This window comes from Pan paniscus, chromosome 12 (assembly GCF_029289425.2).
Source record: "Pan paniscus chromosome 12, NHGRI_mPanPan1-v2.0_pri, whole genome shotgun sequence".
NCBI classification, from domain to species: Eukaryota; Metazoa; Chordata; class Mammalia; order Primates; family Hominidae; genus Pan; species Pan paniscus.
This window is the reverse complement of record NC_073261.2, coordinates 94245042-94263759: the sequence shown is the minus strand read 5'-3', so window position 1 is coordinate 94263759 and position 18718 is coordinate 94245042. Positions and strand designations below refer to the sequence as shown.

Here is an 18718-nt window from a genome sequence, read left to right as displayed (position 1 = left end):
TCCTGCAGAGGAATCAAATAAATTAAACACTTCTGAAAGTGTCTATTGAAATTCAGCCACATGGAGGGGTGTGGAGAGTCAGATGCAATGAGTAGAAAGTAGCAGATGGTCAGGAAATGGAGATGTCATAAGGGTACATAAAATTTGTTTTAGAGCTTTTACCTTGAAGGAGAGGAGAGATAGAATGATAACCAAAGGAGGAAGATAGGACTCAGGGAGAGTTTTATTTAAAATGGAAGAGATTTGAGCAACTTTAAAAACTGACAGGAGGGAGTCAGTAACAAGAGGCACAGTCAATAAAATGATGTCCCTGAACTGGAGTGAGGGTGAGGCTGGCATCTCAAGCACTGCTAAAGAGACTGCGCTTAGGTAGGAGAAGAGAAACCTACTATAAGCTCTAAGGAGAAGGAGAGAAAAAAATAACAGTCACATCCTCTGTGAAATAGGAGACGCTGAGTACTGATTGAGAAGAAAAAAGTGTGAAATAGTTTACATACAGTGTTGAATGCAGAAACACAGTAAGATTGCCAGGAAATATTAAGAGAGATTGTGTTTATTCACTGTTTTTTGTTTGTTTGTTTGTTTTGTCTCCCAGGCCGGAGTGCAGTGGTGCCATCCTGACCTCAGGTGACCCACCCGCCTTGGCCTCTCAAACTGCTGGGATTACAAGCGTGAGCCACTGGGCCCAGCCCCCGCTATTTTTTTTTTTTTTTTTTTTTAGGTAGAGTCTCACTCTCTCACCCAGGCTGGAGTTCAGTGGTGCGATCTTGGCTCACTGCAGCCTCCACCTTCTCGGTTCAAGAGAGTCTCCTGCCTCAGCCTCCCAAGTAGCTGGGATTACAGGCATGTGCCACCACACACAGCTAATTTTTTTCATACTACATTTTTTAATCCATTCATTATTTGATGGACATTTGAGTTGTTTCCACTTTTGAGCTACTAAACATGCTATTATAAACATTAATATACAAGTTTTTATGTGGATATTGGTTTTCATTTATCTTGAGTACCTAGGAAGAGAGTTGCTGGGTCATATGACAACTCTATGTTTAACATTTTGAATAACTTGCCAGAATGTTTTCCTCAGCAGCTGCATCATTTTACATTCTAACTACCAGCATATGAATTTCTCCGTATCCTTGCCAGCAACACTTGTTATTGTATGTCTTTTAATAAAAAATAATAACCATCCCTAGTGGGTCTCAGGTGGTATCTCATTGTAGTTTTGGTTTACATTATTACCCTGATGGCTAATGATATTGATTATGTTTTCTGGTATTTATTTTGCGATTTAAATGTCTTCCTTGGTGAAATGCCTGTTCAGATTCTTGCCCATTTTACAAATTGGGTTATTTGCATTTTTTATCAGTGAGTTGTAAGAGTTTTTTTGTTTTGTTTTGTTTTTTGACACGGAGTCTCACTCTGTCACCCAGGCTGGAGTGCAGTGGCGCAATCTCGGCTCACTGCAACCTCTGCCTCCAGGATTCAAGCAATTCTTCTGCCTCAGCCTCCAGAGTAGCTGGGATTACAGGTATGTGCCACCACGCCCGGCTAATTTTTTTGTATTTTTAGTAGAGATGGGATTTCACCATATTGGCCAGGCTGGTCTCAAACTCCTGACCTTGTGATCCACCTGCCTCAACCTCCCAAAGTGCTGGGATTACAGGTGTCAGCCACCATGCCCGGCCATAAGAGTTTTTTTATATATTCAAGATGGAAGTCCTTTATTAGATAATGTGACCTGCAATTTTTTTTTCACATTCTGTAGGTTGTATTTTCACTTTCTTTCTTTTTCTATTTTTTTTTGCGGGGGGCGGGGGGGTACTGGGTGTCACTCTGTCACCCAAGCTGCAATGCAGTGGCATGATCACAGCTCACTGCAGCCTCAACTTCCTGAGCTCAAGCCATCCTCCCACCTCAGCCTCCCAGGTAGCTGGGACTACAGGCGTACGCTGCCACACCCAGCTAATTTTTTGGAGATTGAGTTTTGCCATGTTGCTCAGACTGGGCTCGGACTCCTGGGCTCAAGCAATCTGCCAACTTCGGCCTCCCAGAGTGCTGGGATTACAGGCGTGAGCCACCGCACCCAGCCTTAGTTTTGACCAAATGTCTTTTTTTCTGTTGCAGGAACTCATCCAGGATAGGACATGACATTTCATTGTCATGTCTCTTTAGGTTCCTCATGCTTATGACGATTTCTCACAATCACCTTGTTTTTTATTTCCTTGACAGTTTCAAGGAATACTGGTCAGTTTTGTGTAGAAGTCCCTCAGTTAGGATTGTTTGATGTTTTTCTCATCATTAGATGGGGGATATGGATCTTTGGGGAGGAATATCATAGAGGTGAAGTACTATTTTCATCATGTCATATCTAGGTACATACTATCAACATGAATCACCACTGTTAATGTTGACCTTGTCACCTGACCAAGATAGTGTCAACAGCTTTCTCCACTGTAAAGTTACTCTTTTTTGCTGCCTTTTGCTGCATGCCACAAGTTTTGATATACAGCGTTTTCTTACCATTCACTTCTAAATATTTTCGTTGAAATTTGTCAGTATGAACTTGTATTTATCTCCCAAATTTTGCAGTTTTTCCCCAGTATCCTAAGTGTAGTTACAAAATTTTAAAAAGGGAAATTTAAGGACAATCCAGGCCTGGGGTTTTGTCAGGAAAGTACACCCCATCTACTATATTTCATTTCATACCTCTCATTCCACATCTCATGTTCTGCCTGCATCTCATTAGGTAGTCTTTCTTTAATTAGAGACTCCATCTCTCATTACACTCTTCATTTCACTATTGCATCTATCACACACATCCATCACTCAAAGTCATTGGCTGAATTGACTCATGCTACTGTGGGCCATGAGAATTTCAGCTATTAAAGACAAGAATGTTTGCAGGGATGGAAGATGGAGTTGAAACTAGGTAGGAAGGCAAGTCAAAACAGAAAGGGCCTGAAAAATAGGTAGAAGGTAGCGGGATCGACGGACTGGAAGTCCCAGTGAAGTAAAAGAACTGGTGATTAGGAGTAGATAGAAATACAGGAGGTTGTGGTTTGAGAATGGGATATCTGCATTTATTATTTTGCAGGTAGAACAATTTTAAGTGGCTTGTCATAATCTAGTCATTGCATGCTCATAGAATGAATGGATGAAGGAGAGTGGAAGGGAAGGTCGTTGAAGAGGAAGGTCCATTAGCGGAGCATAGTGGCCTCTAGTCCCAGCTACTTGGGTAGTTGAGGAAGGAGGATCCCTTGAGCCCAGAAGTTCAAGGCTAGTGAGCTGTGATCACATCCCTGCACTCCAGCCTGGGCAACAGGGAGACCCTGTCTCAAAGAGAAAGAGAGGGGTGGTGGAGGGAGGAAGGAAGGAAGGAAAGAAGGAAGGAAGGGAGGGAGGGAAGGAGGGGAGGGGACATACTGCTTTCACTGTATCCCATAGGTTTCAGTATGTTGTGTTTCCATTTTCATTTGTCTTAAGAAATTTTAAATATATATATATATATATATATTTTTTTTTTTTTTTTTAATTGTAGAGATGACATGTTACCATATTGCCCAGGCTGGTTTCAAACTTCTGGGCTCAAGCAGTCCTCCCACCTTGGCCTCTCAAAGTGCTGGGATTATAGTCATCAGCTACCACACCCAGCCTATTTCAAGAAATTTTTCAGTTTCCTTCTGAATTTCTTCATTGGCACACTTGTCATTCCAGAGCATGTTGTTTAATTTCCATATGTTTGTATAGTTTCCAAAGTTCCTCTGGTTATTGGTTTCTAGTTTTATTCTATTATGGTCAGAGAAGATACTTGAATCAGATTTCAATTTTGGGGGATTTTTTAAGACTTATTTTGTGGCCTAACATGTGGTCTATCCTTGAGAATAATCCATGTGCTGAGGAGAAGAATGTGTATTCTGCAGCTGTTGGATGAAATGCTCTATAAATATAGGTCCATTTGGTGTATAGTGCAGATTAAGTCTGATGTTTCTTTGTTGATTCTCTGTCTGGGAGATCTGTCCAATGCTGTATATGGGGTGTCGAGTCTCCAGCTATTGTTGTATTGGGTTCTCTCTCTCTCTTTAGCTCTAACAATATTTGCTTTATATATCTAGGTTCTCCAGTGTTGGGGACATATATATGTGTGTGTGTATATATATATATATATATGTCTGTGTGAATATAGGGGGGTGTGTCTGTGTGTGTTTATATATATATAATGATTATATCTTCTTACTGAATTGACTTTTTTTTTTTTTTTAAGAAACAGGGTCTTACTCTGTCACCCAGGCTGGAGTGTAGTGGCATGAGCATAGCTCACAACAACCTTAACCCCCTGGGCTTAAGGGATTGTCTCCCTCCTCAGCCTCCTAAGTTGCTGGGACTACAGGCATGTGCCAACATACCCAGCTAATTTTTTTTTTTCTTTTTTTTGAGATGGAGTCTCTGTTGCCCATGCTGGAGTGCAGTGGCGTGATCTCGGCTCACTGCAAGCTCCGCCTCCCGGGTTCATGCCATTCTCCTGCCTCAGCCTCCTGAGTAGCTGGGCGCCCGGCTAATTTTTTGTGTATTTGGTAGAGACAGGGTTTCACCATGTTAGCCAGGATGGTCTCGATCTCCTGACCTCGTGATCCGCTCGCCTCGGCCTCCCAAAGTGCTGGGATTACAGGCACGAGCCACCACACCCGGCCTAATTTTTTAAAAAAGTATTTTGTACAGATGGGATCTGCCTATGTTGCTCAGGCTGCTCTTGAGCCCCTGGCCTCAAGCAATCCTCCCACCCCAGCCTCCCAAAGCACAGGGACTACAGGTGTAAGCTACTATGCCCGGTTCACAAATTCTTTTTTTAAAAAAACGGAGGGCCTGATGCAGCTCATGCCTGTAATCCCAGCACTTTGGGAGGCCGAGGCCGGTGGATCAATTGAGGTCAGGAGTTCAAGACCAGCCTAGCCAACATGGCAAAAGCCAATCTCTACTAAAAATACAAAAATCAGCCGGGTGTTGGAGCGTGCCTGTAATCCCAGCTACTCGGCTGAGGCTGAGGCAGGAGAATCACTTCAACCCAGGAGGCAGAGGTTGCAGTGAGCCAAGATCATGCCACTGCACTCCAGCCTGGGAGACAGAGCGAGACTCCATCTCAACAAATAAATAAAAATAAAGTCAAATTACAAATTATTGCCTAGCTCAGTTTTTATTTCATTAAGCACACCATCTCCTTCTCTGGTCTCAATGGCCAGCCTTGGGAGTGGACAAAGTAGGCAGCTACCTACTTAAAGATTTAAAGGATGCTAAAAGACCTCAACCTAAAAATGCCTCCCCAACATGAATTCTAAATCTATATATTCTTCAAGGGCCTCTTTGAAAAGACACATCTTTTCCAACTCACTTAAGGTATGAGGTTATCTAAGAGAGATTATTTATCAGCTAACTAATTAGTCTGTCACAGAAGCCACCTGACTCTAATATAACCTAAAATAGAGGAAGGGCCTGAAAGAATGACACCAGGATGATGTGAGTTAATGGGTTGAGGGAGTGGATAGAAGTAAAGTTAGGAATTAAAGGAAGGAAAGATCCAGAACTTAAAGCACCATTAGGAAGGCACACCCTTGGGCAGCCTAAGGACTTAGGTACACATCTGCAGGAAAGAAGGTTCTAAAAAGAGCAGCAGATGGGAGTTAATGTTTAATGGGTACAGAATTTTAGTTGGGGAAGATGAAGAAGCTCTGGAGATGGATGTTGTGATAGTGGCACAATAATATGAATGTACTTAATGCCACAAAGCTTTTACACTTAAAAACAGTTTAAATAGGGCCGGGTGCGGTGGCTCAAGCCTTTAATCCCAGCACTTTGGGAGGCCAGGGCAGGCGGATCACGAGGTCAGGAGTTCAAGACCATTCTGGCTAACACAGTGAAACTCCATCTCTACTAAAAATACAAAAAAAAAAATTAGGCATGGTGGCTGGCGCCTGTGGTCCCAGCTCCTCGGGAGGCTGAGGCAGGAGAATGGCATGAACTAGGGAGGTGGAGTGTGCAGTGAGCTGAGATTGTGCAACTGCACTCCAGCCTGGGCGACAGAGCAAGACTCTGTCTAAAAAAAAAACAAAAACAAAAAACAAAAACAGTTTAATAAATTGTACGTTACGTAAACTAAACACATTTTAGACAATCTGTAAGAGAAATGAAGGCAATCGAGGCTGTTTTCACAAGTCCTTGGCTTTAGTATGATAGCTTCCAAGTTGAACCTGATGAGCCTGACCTCCTTGTATTAATGTTTCCATACGCTGGATTGGAATAACTTGTGCAACCAGTGGGATATGTCAGAAGTGACCAGAAATGAGTGGGCTGCCATGTTGTGAGGACACTCACAGCCTGTGAAGAGGTCTAATGATGAGGAAGTGAGGCCTCCAGCCAACAGCCAGTGTTAACTTGCCAACCATGTGAGAAGTTACCTTGGAAGGAGATCCTCCAGCAGCCCCTCTCATGAGAGAGGTCAAGCCAGAGCTAACCTGCTAAACTCCTAAATTCCTGAACCACAGAAACTGTGAGATAATGGTTATTGTTTTAAGCCATTATGTTTTGAGGCCATATGTTATACAGGAATTGAAAACTAATACAGATAGTATGAAGGCTTCTTTCATCAACTGCCTGAGGTTGGTGGTGTCTTCAGTCATTTATATAGATCTATTTGTTTCTGGATAATATTACAGCTATTTAAAGATATTTTGTGGCTCTATTTAGATACAGCTACATTCGCCTTTATATGTTTTGAATACCCAGTAAGTAACTTGAAAATATTTCCTGATATTGGAGGGAGGGGCATTGCTGAATTTCAGAAAGTTAAGGCTAGTAAGAGCTATGACTAATATAATACATCTTGTTGGATACTGTGAATGCTTTTCATTTAATTCTGTAGGTAAAGGGCTTACAATCTGAAGGAAGGCCAGTGTTTTAAGTCTTCTTACTCTAACGTGAATGAATTCATTAGACATATTTATATTTAAAAAAAAAAGAGGAAGCAAAATAAAATAAGGGGGCAAAATAAGCAAAGCCAACTTAAGAATTTTTTAAGGGCCAAATCCAGTTATCTTGGCTCTGTATGTGTGTACCTACCTAAAATTCTAATCTCTGTATCTGTGAGTCTCCAGTTTTTCAACCCAAGCTTGACGAGTTGTGGGACCTCCTCCAAATGTTTCAACAGGCTGCTCAGGCTGCCTTGCACGTCACGGCCCCAGGGCAGCATCAGTGCGGTGAGCTGTTCTAGCACGTTCATCCTGTCGACTGGAAGAAACAAAGAGCAGTTCAGGAACTGGATGGTCTCAAAACTGAGGAAGAACGAAGGGATGTTAGGGAAGGAATGATCTTTATGTTTGGTGGCTCTGCAGCCTACTCAATCTGTAATGAGAATCTACTTAATTTTTGGTTATTTTTTGGAAAGTATTCAAGCATATACAAACATTATGCAGAAGAATATAATGAAACTATATATACTAATAAGACACCTTTCAAAAACATTAAATCATGGGCAATCTTGCTTAATCCTGACCTAATTCCTCCTGTATTATTCTAAAGCAAATCATGGACAATATGAATCAGTTCTTTCCTTTTTTTTCTTTTAACCATAATCACATATCACTATCACACCTAAAAAATCATATCACCAATTCCTTAAGCAAATTTGTCTTGCACATCGGCTACTCTTGACAGTTGCCTCCTCAAAGGAGGAAAGCAGGTGGGATCCCGCCTCAAAGTGCAGTGAGCATATGACTTAAAAGACATGGGCCTGTGTTCCTTAAGGGCAGTTTAAGAAAGGCCTAAATGATTTTCCTAAGGAGGGTGCATCTAGTAAGGCACACATGGGTATAAAAGACCTCAGGACCCAGGCTATGTATTTCGACTACCCAGTATACATATTCAAGTATCTAATTTTGGCTGAATTGTCATTCTTACTCAGTTCATGAAGAGCTTCATTTCCATCTTTTTCCAGGTAATTTTCTGATAAATCAAGAATGCTCAGTTTGACCAAATTGTGAAGATTCTGAGCTGGGGGAAAAAAGTAATCCAAAATAAAAAGATTTTCAGGTAAATATAAATGTATTTTGAAGTATTCTTAGAATAATTCTGAGTTCTTATCTTCTCTGCTAATGGTAGTGCAAACCATAACTTGCCTTGGTTATTTTAATTATTTCCAAAGGCACTGGGATAGGTGTAACCCCCAAATCCCATGGTTATGACCAAATGGGCAAATAGTCATTGGTCCTAGGTTCTGATTAATAAATTCCAGGTCACGTAGAACCTAAAGCAGCATGGGATGTAGTTGTTATGTCACCATGGAAAAATCACTTGGTCTCTCTAAGCCTCAATGTCTTCCTCTATAGAATGAGGTAGTTGGACCAGATAAAATGTAAAGTTGCTTCAATTATAAAATGCCGTTAATCATGCAGGAGAAACAGGAACAACAACAACAACAAAAATGAAATGAGCTGGTTTTGTGTACCTCAACTTAGATGATTTTATTGACATAATAGTTGAGATATTAATAATAAAAACATAGTAAAAAATGGATGAGAAAAAAAGAAAACAAATAGCAAAATGGCAGATTCAAATTTATCCATATCAACAATTCCATTAAATCTTAATGGACTAAACACTCCAATTAAAAGGCAGAGATAATCAGATATTCAGAACTTTTTTTAAAGCAAGACCCAGTTTTATGGTGTGTACAAAAGACGTATTTGAATGACAAAGACACAAATATGTTGAGGTAATGGAAAACTATTTTGCATGCAAACATTAATTATATAATAGTACCAGTCTAGCTAAGTATTGCTTAGTTCTTTTCTTCACATATTATCACTCTTGCTTAATCTAGCTGAAGTTTTTTCTGTCAGGGCTAGAAAAATCTCCTTTTTAAAAAAATCAGACAAGTTTTTCATGAATATGTACTCTTGTTATAATATTGGCTATTATTATTTTTAATCAATCATATGAGCCCTTTTCTTAAAGTATCTTCTGGGTTTTGTGCTCTACAATAAAAAACCTGCTGAACTTCTCTTTAAAAGAGTACGTTTGCTATTTCCAGTTCTAAGCCTGTCTCTCCCCATCAGTAAGTAGAGAAATAAAGGCATGTGCTCATTGTTCTCATATTCCCAGTACTTATCCAGCCTTTTTCAACTGTGGGTTTCTCTAGCTGTAACTTTATATTAGTATACAAATGGCTTCCTTAGTTATCTTTAGAGACTCCCAGCAGTTATATAGTTTAACTTTAAAAAGATTATACCACTGTTTTCCAAAATCTAAATTTTAAAATATGTCTGAATTACACATGTATAGTTTATCCAGAAATATGCAGTTAGTTTCCCCATAGTTGATATGCATCCCTTTGGGAACTCAGAAGGCTCAATTATCATATCATGCACATTAACTTCATCTTAACAGGGCAATGGGTAGGAATTAGAAGCCTGAGATCATTTAAGAAAATCTTTATCTCTCACTTCTCAATCATTTATCCATTCATTTAAATGTTTATTAGGCAGTAAATTATATGACCGGTTGTGTGGCAAGTTTCAAGCACCTATTTCTTATTTTCTTCCTTTTCACTTTCTCTAAAAATTACATCTTCAATTATTCTGAAATTCTCCCCTATTATCCATCAATAGTTGATTTAATTCTAATATGGAGAAAAATCATTAAAAACAATCTGCTTATTATCGAGAAGTTTTTATTATCTTTTCCAGTTTTCCTTAAAATTAAATTTCCATTTGAGACATTTAGTGTGAATTAGTATAATAGTATCACATGTTCTGTTATACTGTCCTCATTCAGTTAATGGAAGCAACAGTTACCTAGGATTTTCACTGCATTTGCAGACAAGCAGCAGGAGACTAATTGAATTTCTTCAAGGTCACAGGGTTCACTTGACAGAGACTTGACTATGTAATCCATTCCCTGTCCAATGTCAGACAAGTGGGTCAAACGAAATAAACACATCTTCTTCAGGTTTTTCAGGCCTTCAGCTGAAAAAAGATAGAAAGGAATGCATTAGGATACCAAGTTAATTCGATTTAAGCATAGATTAATGAACTGAAAAGAAAGCAAAGAATAATTGTGCAGAGACCTTCCCATGTTCTTCCTGCAGCGACTTTAAGTTACAAAGAATCAACGAGAGCTTTTTTTCTTTCAACTCTCACTTTCCAGTCTCTTGGACCACACAAAAATCACTTATATGGAGGTTATTCTCTTAGTAGCATGAGAAACACTGTAGTAAATTTGTAGTCTTTTTAATGGGCATCAATGTATACTCTTACTGTAATTCTTTACATGAATGAAGTCTTCTAGAGCACTCTCCTTTCAATCTTCTCAAAAATCTTAAACAGTGAGGGGGCTGAGTTCAGGGGGGTAGATGAGGACTTGGCTCCTTGGAGTGCTTCTAGTGCAACTGTCTACAGCCTCAAAAGCCTTGCCCGGACTCATGATATGGGGCCTGCCTGAAGCTTTAGAATGAAGACCACATCCACTGCAGCATGTTTAACCAGAAGAAAGATTTACCTTATATCAACAGTATAATTGGAAACATTCTAAAATATCCCCCATTCTTAGGTCTAAAGCTAATGTGCAGTTTAGGATTGGTTAGGCCTCACTTTGTGTCATTAAAATACTGTCTTATCTTGATGGTACTGTAGCCTACGGGAAAGAAATATATGATGTTAATGACCAGGCATGGTGGCTCACACCTGTAATCCCAGCACTATGGGAGGCAGTGATAGGCGAATCACCTGAGGTCAGGAGTTCAAGACCAGCCTGTCCAACATGGCGGAACCCCATCTCTACTAAAAATACAAAAATTAGCTGGGCGTGATGGTGCACACCTGTAATCTCAGCTACTTCGGAGGTTGAGGCATTAGAATCGCTTGAACCCAGGAGGCAGAGGTTGCAGTGAGCCGACATCTCACCACTGCACTCCAGCCTGGGTGACATCTCAAAAAAAAGAAAAGAAAAGAAATAAAATATATGATTCTAATAATATCAATCTTGCAGAGCTTTCGGGAAGGTTGCAGATAATGTACGTAACATATTTAATGTGGTGCCTGGCACATAGTAAGTGCTCAATAAATGTTCATTGTTGTCATGGGAGTATATACCGGTTAAAGGTTGTGAGCATGAGCTTTGCAGTCAGTTCCTGGATCCCCTACTTAATAATTATAAACTTGGGCAAGTTATTCAATCTTTTAGCTGAAGCGTTAGGGATCATTATATCTATGTACTAGGACAGTTGTGGGGATTCAGTGGAATGAGGTATATAAAACTGCCGAGGCTAGTGTCTAATCTATAGCAGAGTAACTCTTTAATAAAGAGTAAATTATTACTGATATAATTAGACTGGTTTAGTCAAGTTCACATTTTGATTCCTTAATAGCAGAAGCAGGCTATCCTAGAGAGGTACTTTTTGACCTCTTTTCTACCAGTTGGTAAGATCTTGAGCAAGTCAATAAGCTATTTTAGGTTCTAGTGGAGTTTTCTGTGAAATCAATGAGTTGAATTAGATGCTCTCAATCCCCTTCCAGCTCTGATTTTCTGTGTAATTTATACACATGCAATAAATGTTTATTGAACACTGAATTAATTTGATTATTCTCATGTAGGCCATATAAGGAAAAGAAGTCAGCCATGTTTTGCTTTTGTTTTTGTTTTTGTTTCAAGATAGAGTCTATCTCTGTCACCGAGGCTGAAGTGCAGTGGAGCAATCTCGGCTCACTACACCCTCCTCCTCCTGAGTTCAAGTGATTATCCTTCCTCAGCCTCCCAAGTAGCTGGCATTACAGGTGCATACCACCATGCCCAGCTAATTTTTGTATTTTTAGTAGAGACGGGGTTTCACCATGTTGGCCAGGCTGGTCTCGAACTCCTGAACTCAGGTGATCCATCCGCCTTGGCCTCCCAGAGTGCTGGAATTACAGGTGTGATCCACCATGCCCAGGCTTCAGCCATGTTTGGCTTATAGGCTAGAGTTGTCTTTCGGCAGGAAGCAGAATAAGAAAGAACAAGATGAAGGGAAGAGAGGAGTATTTTAGTGAGGACTCAAGTAGGGAAAAAAAGAGCCAAAAAAAAAAAAAAAAATCCAACACATGAGAAAACAGGGACATTCAAGGAAAGCAGCTTTAACAGGAATCCTCCCTGGCCTGCAGGGCCTGGTTCCCTGTGGTAAGCCATGTGTTCTGCTTGTGTTCCTGAAGTTTCCTTTTCCTTTTCATTTTTTTGATTGGGGAAACACAACCTGCAGTGTAGAATGAAAGCATGCTTCCCCCAAAGTTTTCTTGATTCACATTGTTTCCTGTGTCCTATTTCATTTATGAATTTTTTTAACTATGAAACCATAGTATAAACTTTAAAATATTGTTTCTATGCAATTATGAAACTATACTATAAACTTTAAAATATTGTTTCTATGCATTAAATAAAAACATAGCCAATGAGCCAGGGAGACGGAAGTTAAAAACACGTCAGGGGCTCTCTTCCCAAAAGGGTTACCATCTGGTGTTGTACAATTTGAATAAAATGATGCTGAAGGATTGTAATGGCAGTAGGGAAAATGTCTAGGGAAACCAATGTAGCCACAAGTACATAAAAACATCCTTGCCTTGTGCAGACACAGCCAGTGTCAGAGCCTGAAGTTAACTCCTCTTATTATCAAACTTACATTGATACAAATATGAGAACAGAAATCTGACCTAGTTTTATAGCATCTTCTTCATTCATCTTTATGTTATCCATTATGAGCTTTGTAAGGTTCTTCAAGTTACCCAAGCTGTCAGTCAGACCACCTGTCAAAAGAAAAAAGATTGGACTCTTTCAGCAGATATTTGCTATTTACTATGTCATTTACTATTACTGTCATTTTTGTTACCAATCAAAAGATTTTAATGATCATCATGAGCCAAAAATGCTCATGAAATAGACATAAAAATATACTTTTTATAAGAGATGGGCATTGTACTTCACTGTAAGCATGTTCTCCAAATAATAGACTAGATACCAATTTCCCAGATAACAGGGAAAAAAATTTCTTTCTTTTTTTTTTTTTTTTTTTTTGAGACAGAGTCTTGCTCTGTCGCCCAGGCTAGAGTGCAGTGGCGCAATCTCAGCTCACTGCCAGCTCCACCTCCCGGGTTCACACCATTCTCCTGCCTCAGCCTCCCAAGTAGCTGGGACTACAGGCACCTGCCACCACGCCCGGCTAAATTTTTTTGTATTTTTAGTAGAGACGGGGTTTCACCGTGTTAGCCAGGATGGTCTCAATCTCCTGACCTTGTGATCTGCCTGCCTCGGCCTCCCAAAGTGCTGGGATTACAGGCGTGAGCCACTGCGCCTGGCCGATAACAGGGAAATTTCTAAACACTTGGAAATTGAACAACACATTTTTAAATAATCATGCATTAAAGAAGAAGTCTCATGGAAACTTTGATAATATTTTGAAAAATATAAAAATAAAAACAAAACTTCAAAATCTGCAGCTCTCTCCTCACAAAGGGGTGAAAAGAAAAAAAAAAATCTGCAGCTAACACAGTGCTTACAGGGACATTTACAGCATTGCATACTTATATTAGAAATGAGGAAAGGCCTCAAATCAACAACCTAGGCATACTACTTAAGAAATTACAGAAAAGAGAGCAAAATAAATGAAAGAAGAAAGAAAATAATAAAGATAAGGGTGCAAATCAAAGTTATTATGCCTTTATTATACAAATTAAAAACAGAGGCAAGGTCTCACTATATTGCCCAGGCTAGTCTCGGACTCCTGAGCACAAGTGATCCTTTGGCCTCAGCCTCCCAAAGTGCTAGGATTACAGGCGTGAGCCACCATGCCCAGCCCAGAAATCAAAATTATAAACAGGTAAACAATAGAAAAAAATCAGTGAAGCTAAAAGTTGGATCTTTGAAAAGATCAATAAAATTAAAAATTTTCTACCAAGACTGACAAAGGAAAAGAAGACAAAAATTACCAATATCAGAAACAAAAAAGGGGATATCACTACACACACTGCAGATATTAAAAGGACAATTAGAGAATAATATAAACAAATCTATGCACATAAATTTGACAACATATATGAAATTGCCCAATTTTTTGAAAACCACAAACTACCAACACTCATGTGATACGGAGTAGGTAACCAGAATAAACTTATAGCTATTAAAGAAATTGAATTTGTTATCTAAAATTTCCCAGAAAAGACATCTGTAGGCACAGATATGTTCACTTGCAAATTCTGCCACACATTTTCATTTTTTTCCTTCTATCAACTGTCTTCATATCTACCACACATTTAAAGAAGAAATAACACCAATTCTACACAGTCACTTCCAGAAAATAGAAGTACAAAGAATAATTCCCAACTCATTTTATGAAGCCATCATTAACTTGATATGAAAACCAGAAAAAGACGTAGAAGAAAAAATTTTAGGCCAGGCATAGTGGCTCACTCCTATAATCCCCGTGCTTTGGGGGGCAGAGGTAGGAGGATCACTTGAGGCCAGGAGTTTGAGACCAGCCTGGGCAATATATCCAGACCCTATCCCTACAAAATATTTTTTAAATTACCCAGGTGTGGTGGGAGGTGTGAGTAGTCCTGGCTACTCAGGAGGCTGAGGCAAGAGAATCGCTTGAGCCCAGGAGTTCAAGATTGCAATGAAGTGTGATGACACCACTGCACTCCAGCCTTGGTAACAGAATGAGACAATGTCTTTAATGAAAGAAAGAGAGAGAGAGAGAGAGAGAGAGAGAATAGAGAAAGAAAGGAGGGAGGGAAGGACGGAAAAGAAAAGAAAGAAAATTGAGGCTGGGCAAGGTGGCTCACACCTGTAATCCCAGCACTTTGGGAGGGCGAGGCAGGCAAATCACGAGGTCAGGAGTTTGACACCAGCCTGGCCAACATGGTGAAACCCCGTCTCTACTAAAAATACAAAAAATCAGCTGGGTGTAGTGGCAGGCGCCTGTAATCCCAGCTACTCCAGAGGCTGAGGCAGGAGAATCGCTTGAACCCAGGAGGCAGAGGTTGCAGTGAGCTGAGATCGCACCACTGCACTCCAGCCCTGGTGACAGAGTGAGACCCTATCTCGAAAAGAAAGAAAGAAAATTAAACTTTAGACCAATATCATTCATGAATACAGAATCAAAAATCTTCAACAAAATAGAAAATGGAATTCAGTCATGCATAAAAGAATATTACGGCAGGCGTGGTAGCTCACACTTGTAATCCCAGCACTTTGGGAGGCCGAGGCAGGTGGATCACAAGGTCAGGAGTTTGAGACCAGCCTGGCCAACGTGGCGAAACCCTGTCTCTACTAAAAATACAAAAATTAGCTGGGCGTGGTGGCGCGCCTGTAGTCCCAGCTACTTGGGAGGCTGAGGCAGGAGAATTGCTTGAACCCGGGAGGCGGCGGTTGCAGTGAGCCGAGATCGCATCACTGCACTCGGCCTGGTGACACAGCAAGATTCCATCTCAAAAAAAAAAAAAAAGAATATTACACCACCTCCAAATGGGCTTCATATAGGGAATGCAGGATGCTCAATATTTGGAAATCAATCCATATAATTCATTATATTGGCAGCCTAAAAGTAAAACTACGTGATCCCATAAATTGATGCAGAAAACACATGTGACATAATCCAACATCCAGGCTAGATGGCTCACGCCTGTAATCCCAGCACTTTGGGAGGCCCAGGCGGGAAAATCTCTTGAGCACAGGAGTCCGAGACCAGCCTGGGCAACATAGCAAGAACTCGTCTCTACAAAAAATTTAAAAATTAACCAGATGTGATAGTTCACACTTACGGTCCCAGCTAGTCAGGAGGCTGAGGTGGGTGGATCTGTTGAGCCCAGGAAGTCAAGGCTACAGTGAGCTATGATCATGCCACTGCACTCCAGCCTGGGTGACAGAACAAGACCCTGCCTCAAAAATAATCTAAAAATAATGTAATAAAAACAATCCAACATCCATCCATGTAAAATGACATGATCATATAAATGGATACAGAAAACACCTTTAGCACAATCCAACATCTATTCATGACCAAAAAAAAAAATTCTCAGCAACTTGATAAAAGACACCTACGAGAAAACTACATTTAACATTATACTTAAAGGTGAAAGTCTGAATGCTTTCTCCCTAAGGTCAGGAACAAGGCAAGATGTTAATTCATGTCACTATTCAACATTGTACTACAAGTCCTAGTTAGTGAAATAAGGCAAAAAATAAAATAAAAGGAATACAGATTGGAAGGGAAGAATTTAAAATCATTCTTTTCGAAGATAACATGATTGTCTATGATAAAAATGTCAAGGAATCTACAACACCCCCTTCTGCAAACCCCACAAAAAAAACCCTTCTAAAACTGGCTGGGTGCAGTGGCTCATACATATAATCCTAGCAGTTTGCGAGACTGATGGGGAGGATCACTTGAGCCCAGGAGTTCAAAACTGGCCTTGGCAACATAGAGAGACCTCCTCTCTACAAAAAAGGAGGAGGAGGAGAGGGAGAGAGGGGGAGGGGGAAGGAGAGGGGAAGGGAGAGGAAGAAGGAGGAGGAGGAGAAGGAGGAGGAAGAGGAGAAGGAGAATGAGAAGAGAAAAAATTAGTGAGGTAGCGAGGTGTGGTGGCACATGTCAGTGGTCCCAGCTACTTAGGAGGCTGAGCATTATGTAGAAAATGGGATTATAGGCCGGGCACGGTGGCTCACGCCTGTAATCCCAGCAATTTGGGTAGCCGAGGTGGGTGGATCACTTGAGGTCTGGAGTTCGAGGCCAGCCTGGTCAACATGGTGAAACCCTGTGTCTATTAAAAAATACAAAAATTAGCCAGGCGTGTTACTGGGCGCCTGTAATCCCAGCTACTCAGGAGGCTGAGGTAAGAGAATCACTTGAACCTGGGAGGCAGAGGTTGCAGTAAGCCGAGATCACACCACTGCACCCCAGCCTGGGCGACAGAGTGAGACTCCTTCTCAAAAAAAAAAAAAAAAAAAAAAAGATGAATAGAGGTCATTATGGTAAGTGAAATAAGCCAGGCACAGAAAGACAGACATGACTTGTTCTTACTTATTTGTAGGATCTAAAAATCAAAACAATTGAACTCACGGAGAGTAGAAGGATGGTTACCAGAGGCTGGAAGGGTAGTAGGGAGGAGGTGGAAATGGTTAATGGATACAAAAAAATACTTAGAAGGGATACATAAGATCTAGTATTTGATAGCACAACATAGTATCTAAGTCAAAATAAGTTAATTGTATATTTAAAATAACTAACAGTACAATTGGATTGTTCTTAACACAAAACATAAATGGTTGAAGGGATGGATACCCCATTTTCCATGATGTGATTATTATACATTGCATGCCTGGATCAAAGCATCTCATGTACCCCATAAATATATATACCTACTATGTATCCACAAAAATGAAAAATAGAAAAAATTTACCTTATAGGGTTAAGACATCTAAATGAGTTGATACACGAAATTTGCTTCAATAATACCTGTATGTGTTCAATAATGTTGGCTATCGTTATGTATACCTTTAAAAAATCAACAGGTTGGGGCCAGGTGTGGTGGCTCACACCTGTAATCCCAGCACTTTGGGAGGCCAAGGCAGGTGGATCACCTGAGGTTGGGAGTTTGAAACCAGCCTGGCCAACATGGTGAAACCCCGTCTGTACTAAAAATACAAAAATTAGCCAGGTGTGGTGGTGCACGCCTGTAATCCCAGCTACTTGGGATTCTGAGGCCGGAGACTTGCTTGAATCCAGGAGGTGGAGGTTGCAGTGAGCCAAGATTGTGCCACTGCACTCCAGCCTGGGCGACAGAGTGAGACCCTGTCTCAAAAAAATAATAATTAAATAAAGTAAATACTTTTTTTAAATGGCAAACATTAAAAAAGAATTATAAACACCATATAGGCCAAATTCAGCACATAGGTGATCACTTTACAAGATCAGTATAAAAGAATAGTTGTCATGAGTAGATGGTGAGCTTCCTGACACAGAAGGTAGTCTAATACAGTCTTCGTGACACCCAGAATCTTACAGAAGGGATTCCCTCATTAGGGAGGAGGTTTCAAAGATTATCTGTACAAAAAATTCTAGAATCTTAAAATGATAGGAAATTTCTCTGTAGGGTGACAAGCAGGGCAGAGCTGGGTGGGAAATTGCTTGTGTTTGAAAACTAACCCCAGACTGCCACAGTTAAGTACAGCAAGATTCCTGCTTCCCATGGCTTCACACCACATAGCACTTCCTGCTCTGGGCAACCAGGCTGGTCTACACAGGTAGGGCAGACATTCTCCTTTAGTGTTATTTGGAATTTGGGGAAGTATCCCCGTTACCCAGAAAGATTGCCCTCGCATATCTGTGTCTGAAGTCTAAAATCTGAAATTTCATCATGTTAGACAATATTCCCCAAATCTTCTGTCATTCATTCTTCTTTTTCTTTTCTTTTTGGAGATAGGGTCTTGCTGTGTTGCCCAGGCACGGATATGATCATATCTTGCTGCAGCCTGAAAATTCCTGGGCTCAAGTGATCCTCCCACCTCAGCCTCTGGAGTATCTGGGATTACAGGCATGCACCATCACGCCCAGATGATTAATTTTTGTTGGAGACAGGGTCTTCCTGTTGTGTCCAGGCTGATCTCAAGTAATCCTCCTGCCTTGGCCTCCCAAAGTGTTGGAATTACA

The 18718-nt window shown here is 40.4% G+C and overlaps 1 protein-coding gene across 2 annotated transcripts in view; it reads right to left on the bottom strand.

The window, feature by feature from the left end:
- NLRC4 (NLR family CARD domain containing 4) overlaps window positions 1-18718 on the bottom strand; it is a 43722-nt gene that overhangs the window by 5322 nt on the left and 19682 nt on the right. For both annotated transcript variants that reach the window (XM_057301320.2, XM_034952897.4), the window contains 4 exons: window positions 12726-12818; window positions 9843-10013; window positions 7948-8040; window positions 7111-7278 (listed from right to left, as the gene is read on the bottom strand). In XM_057301320.2, the coding sequence (XP_057157303.1) occupies window positions 7111-7278; window positions 7948-8040; window positions 9843-10013; window positions 12726-12818 (525 nt within the window). The remainder of the gene's footprint in view (window positions 1-7110; window positions 7279-7947; window positions 8041-9842; window positions 10014-12725; window positions 12819-18718) is intronic.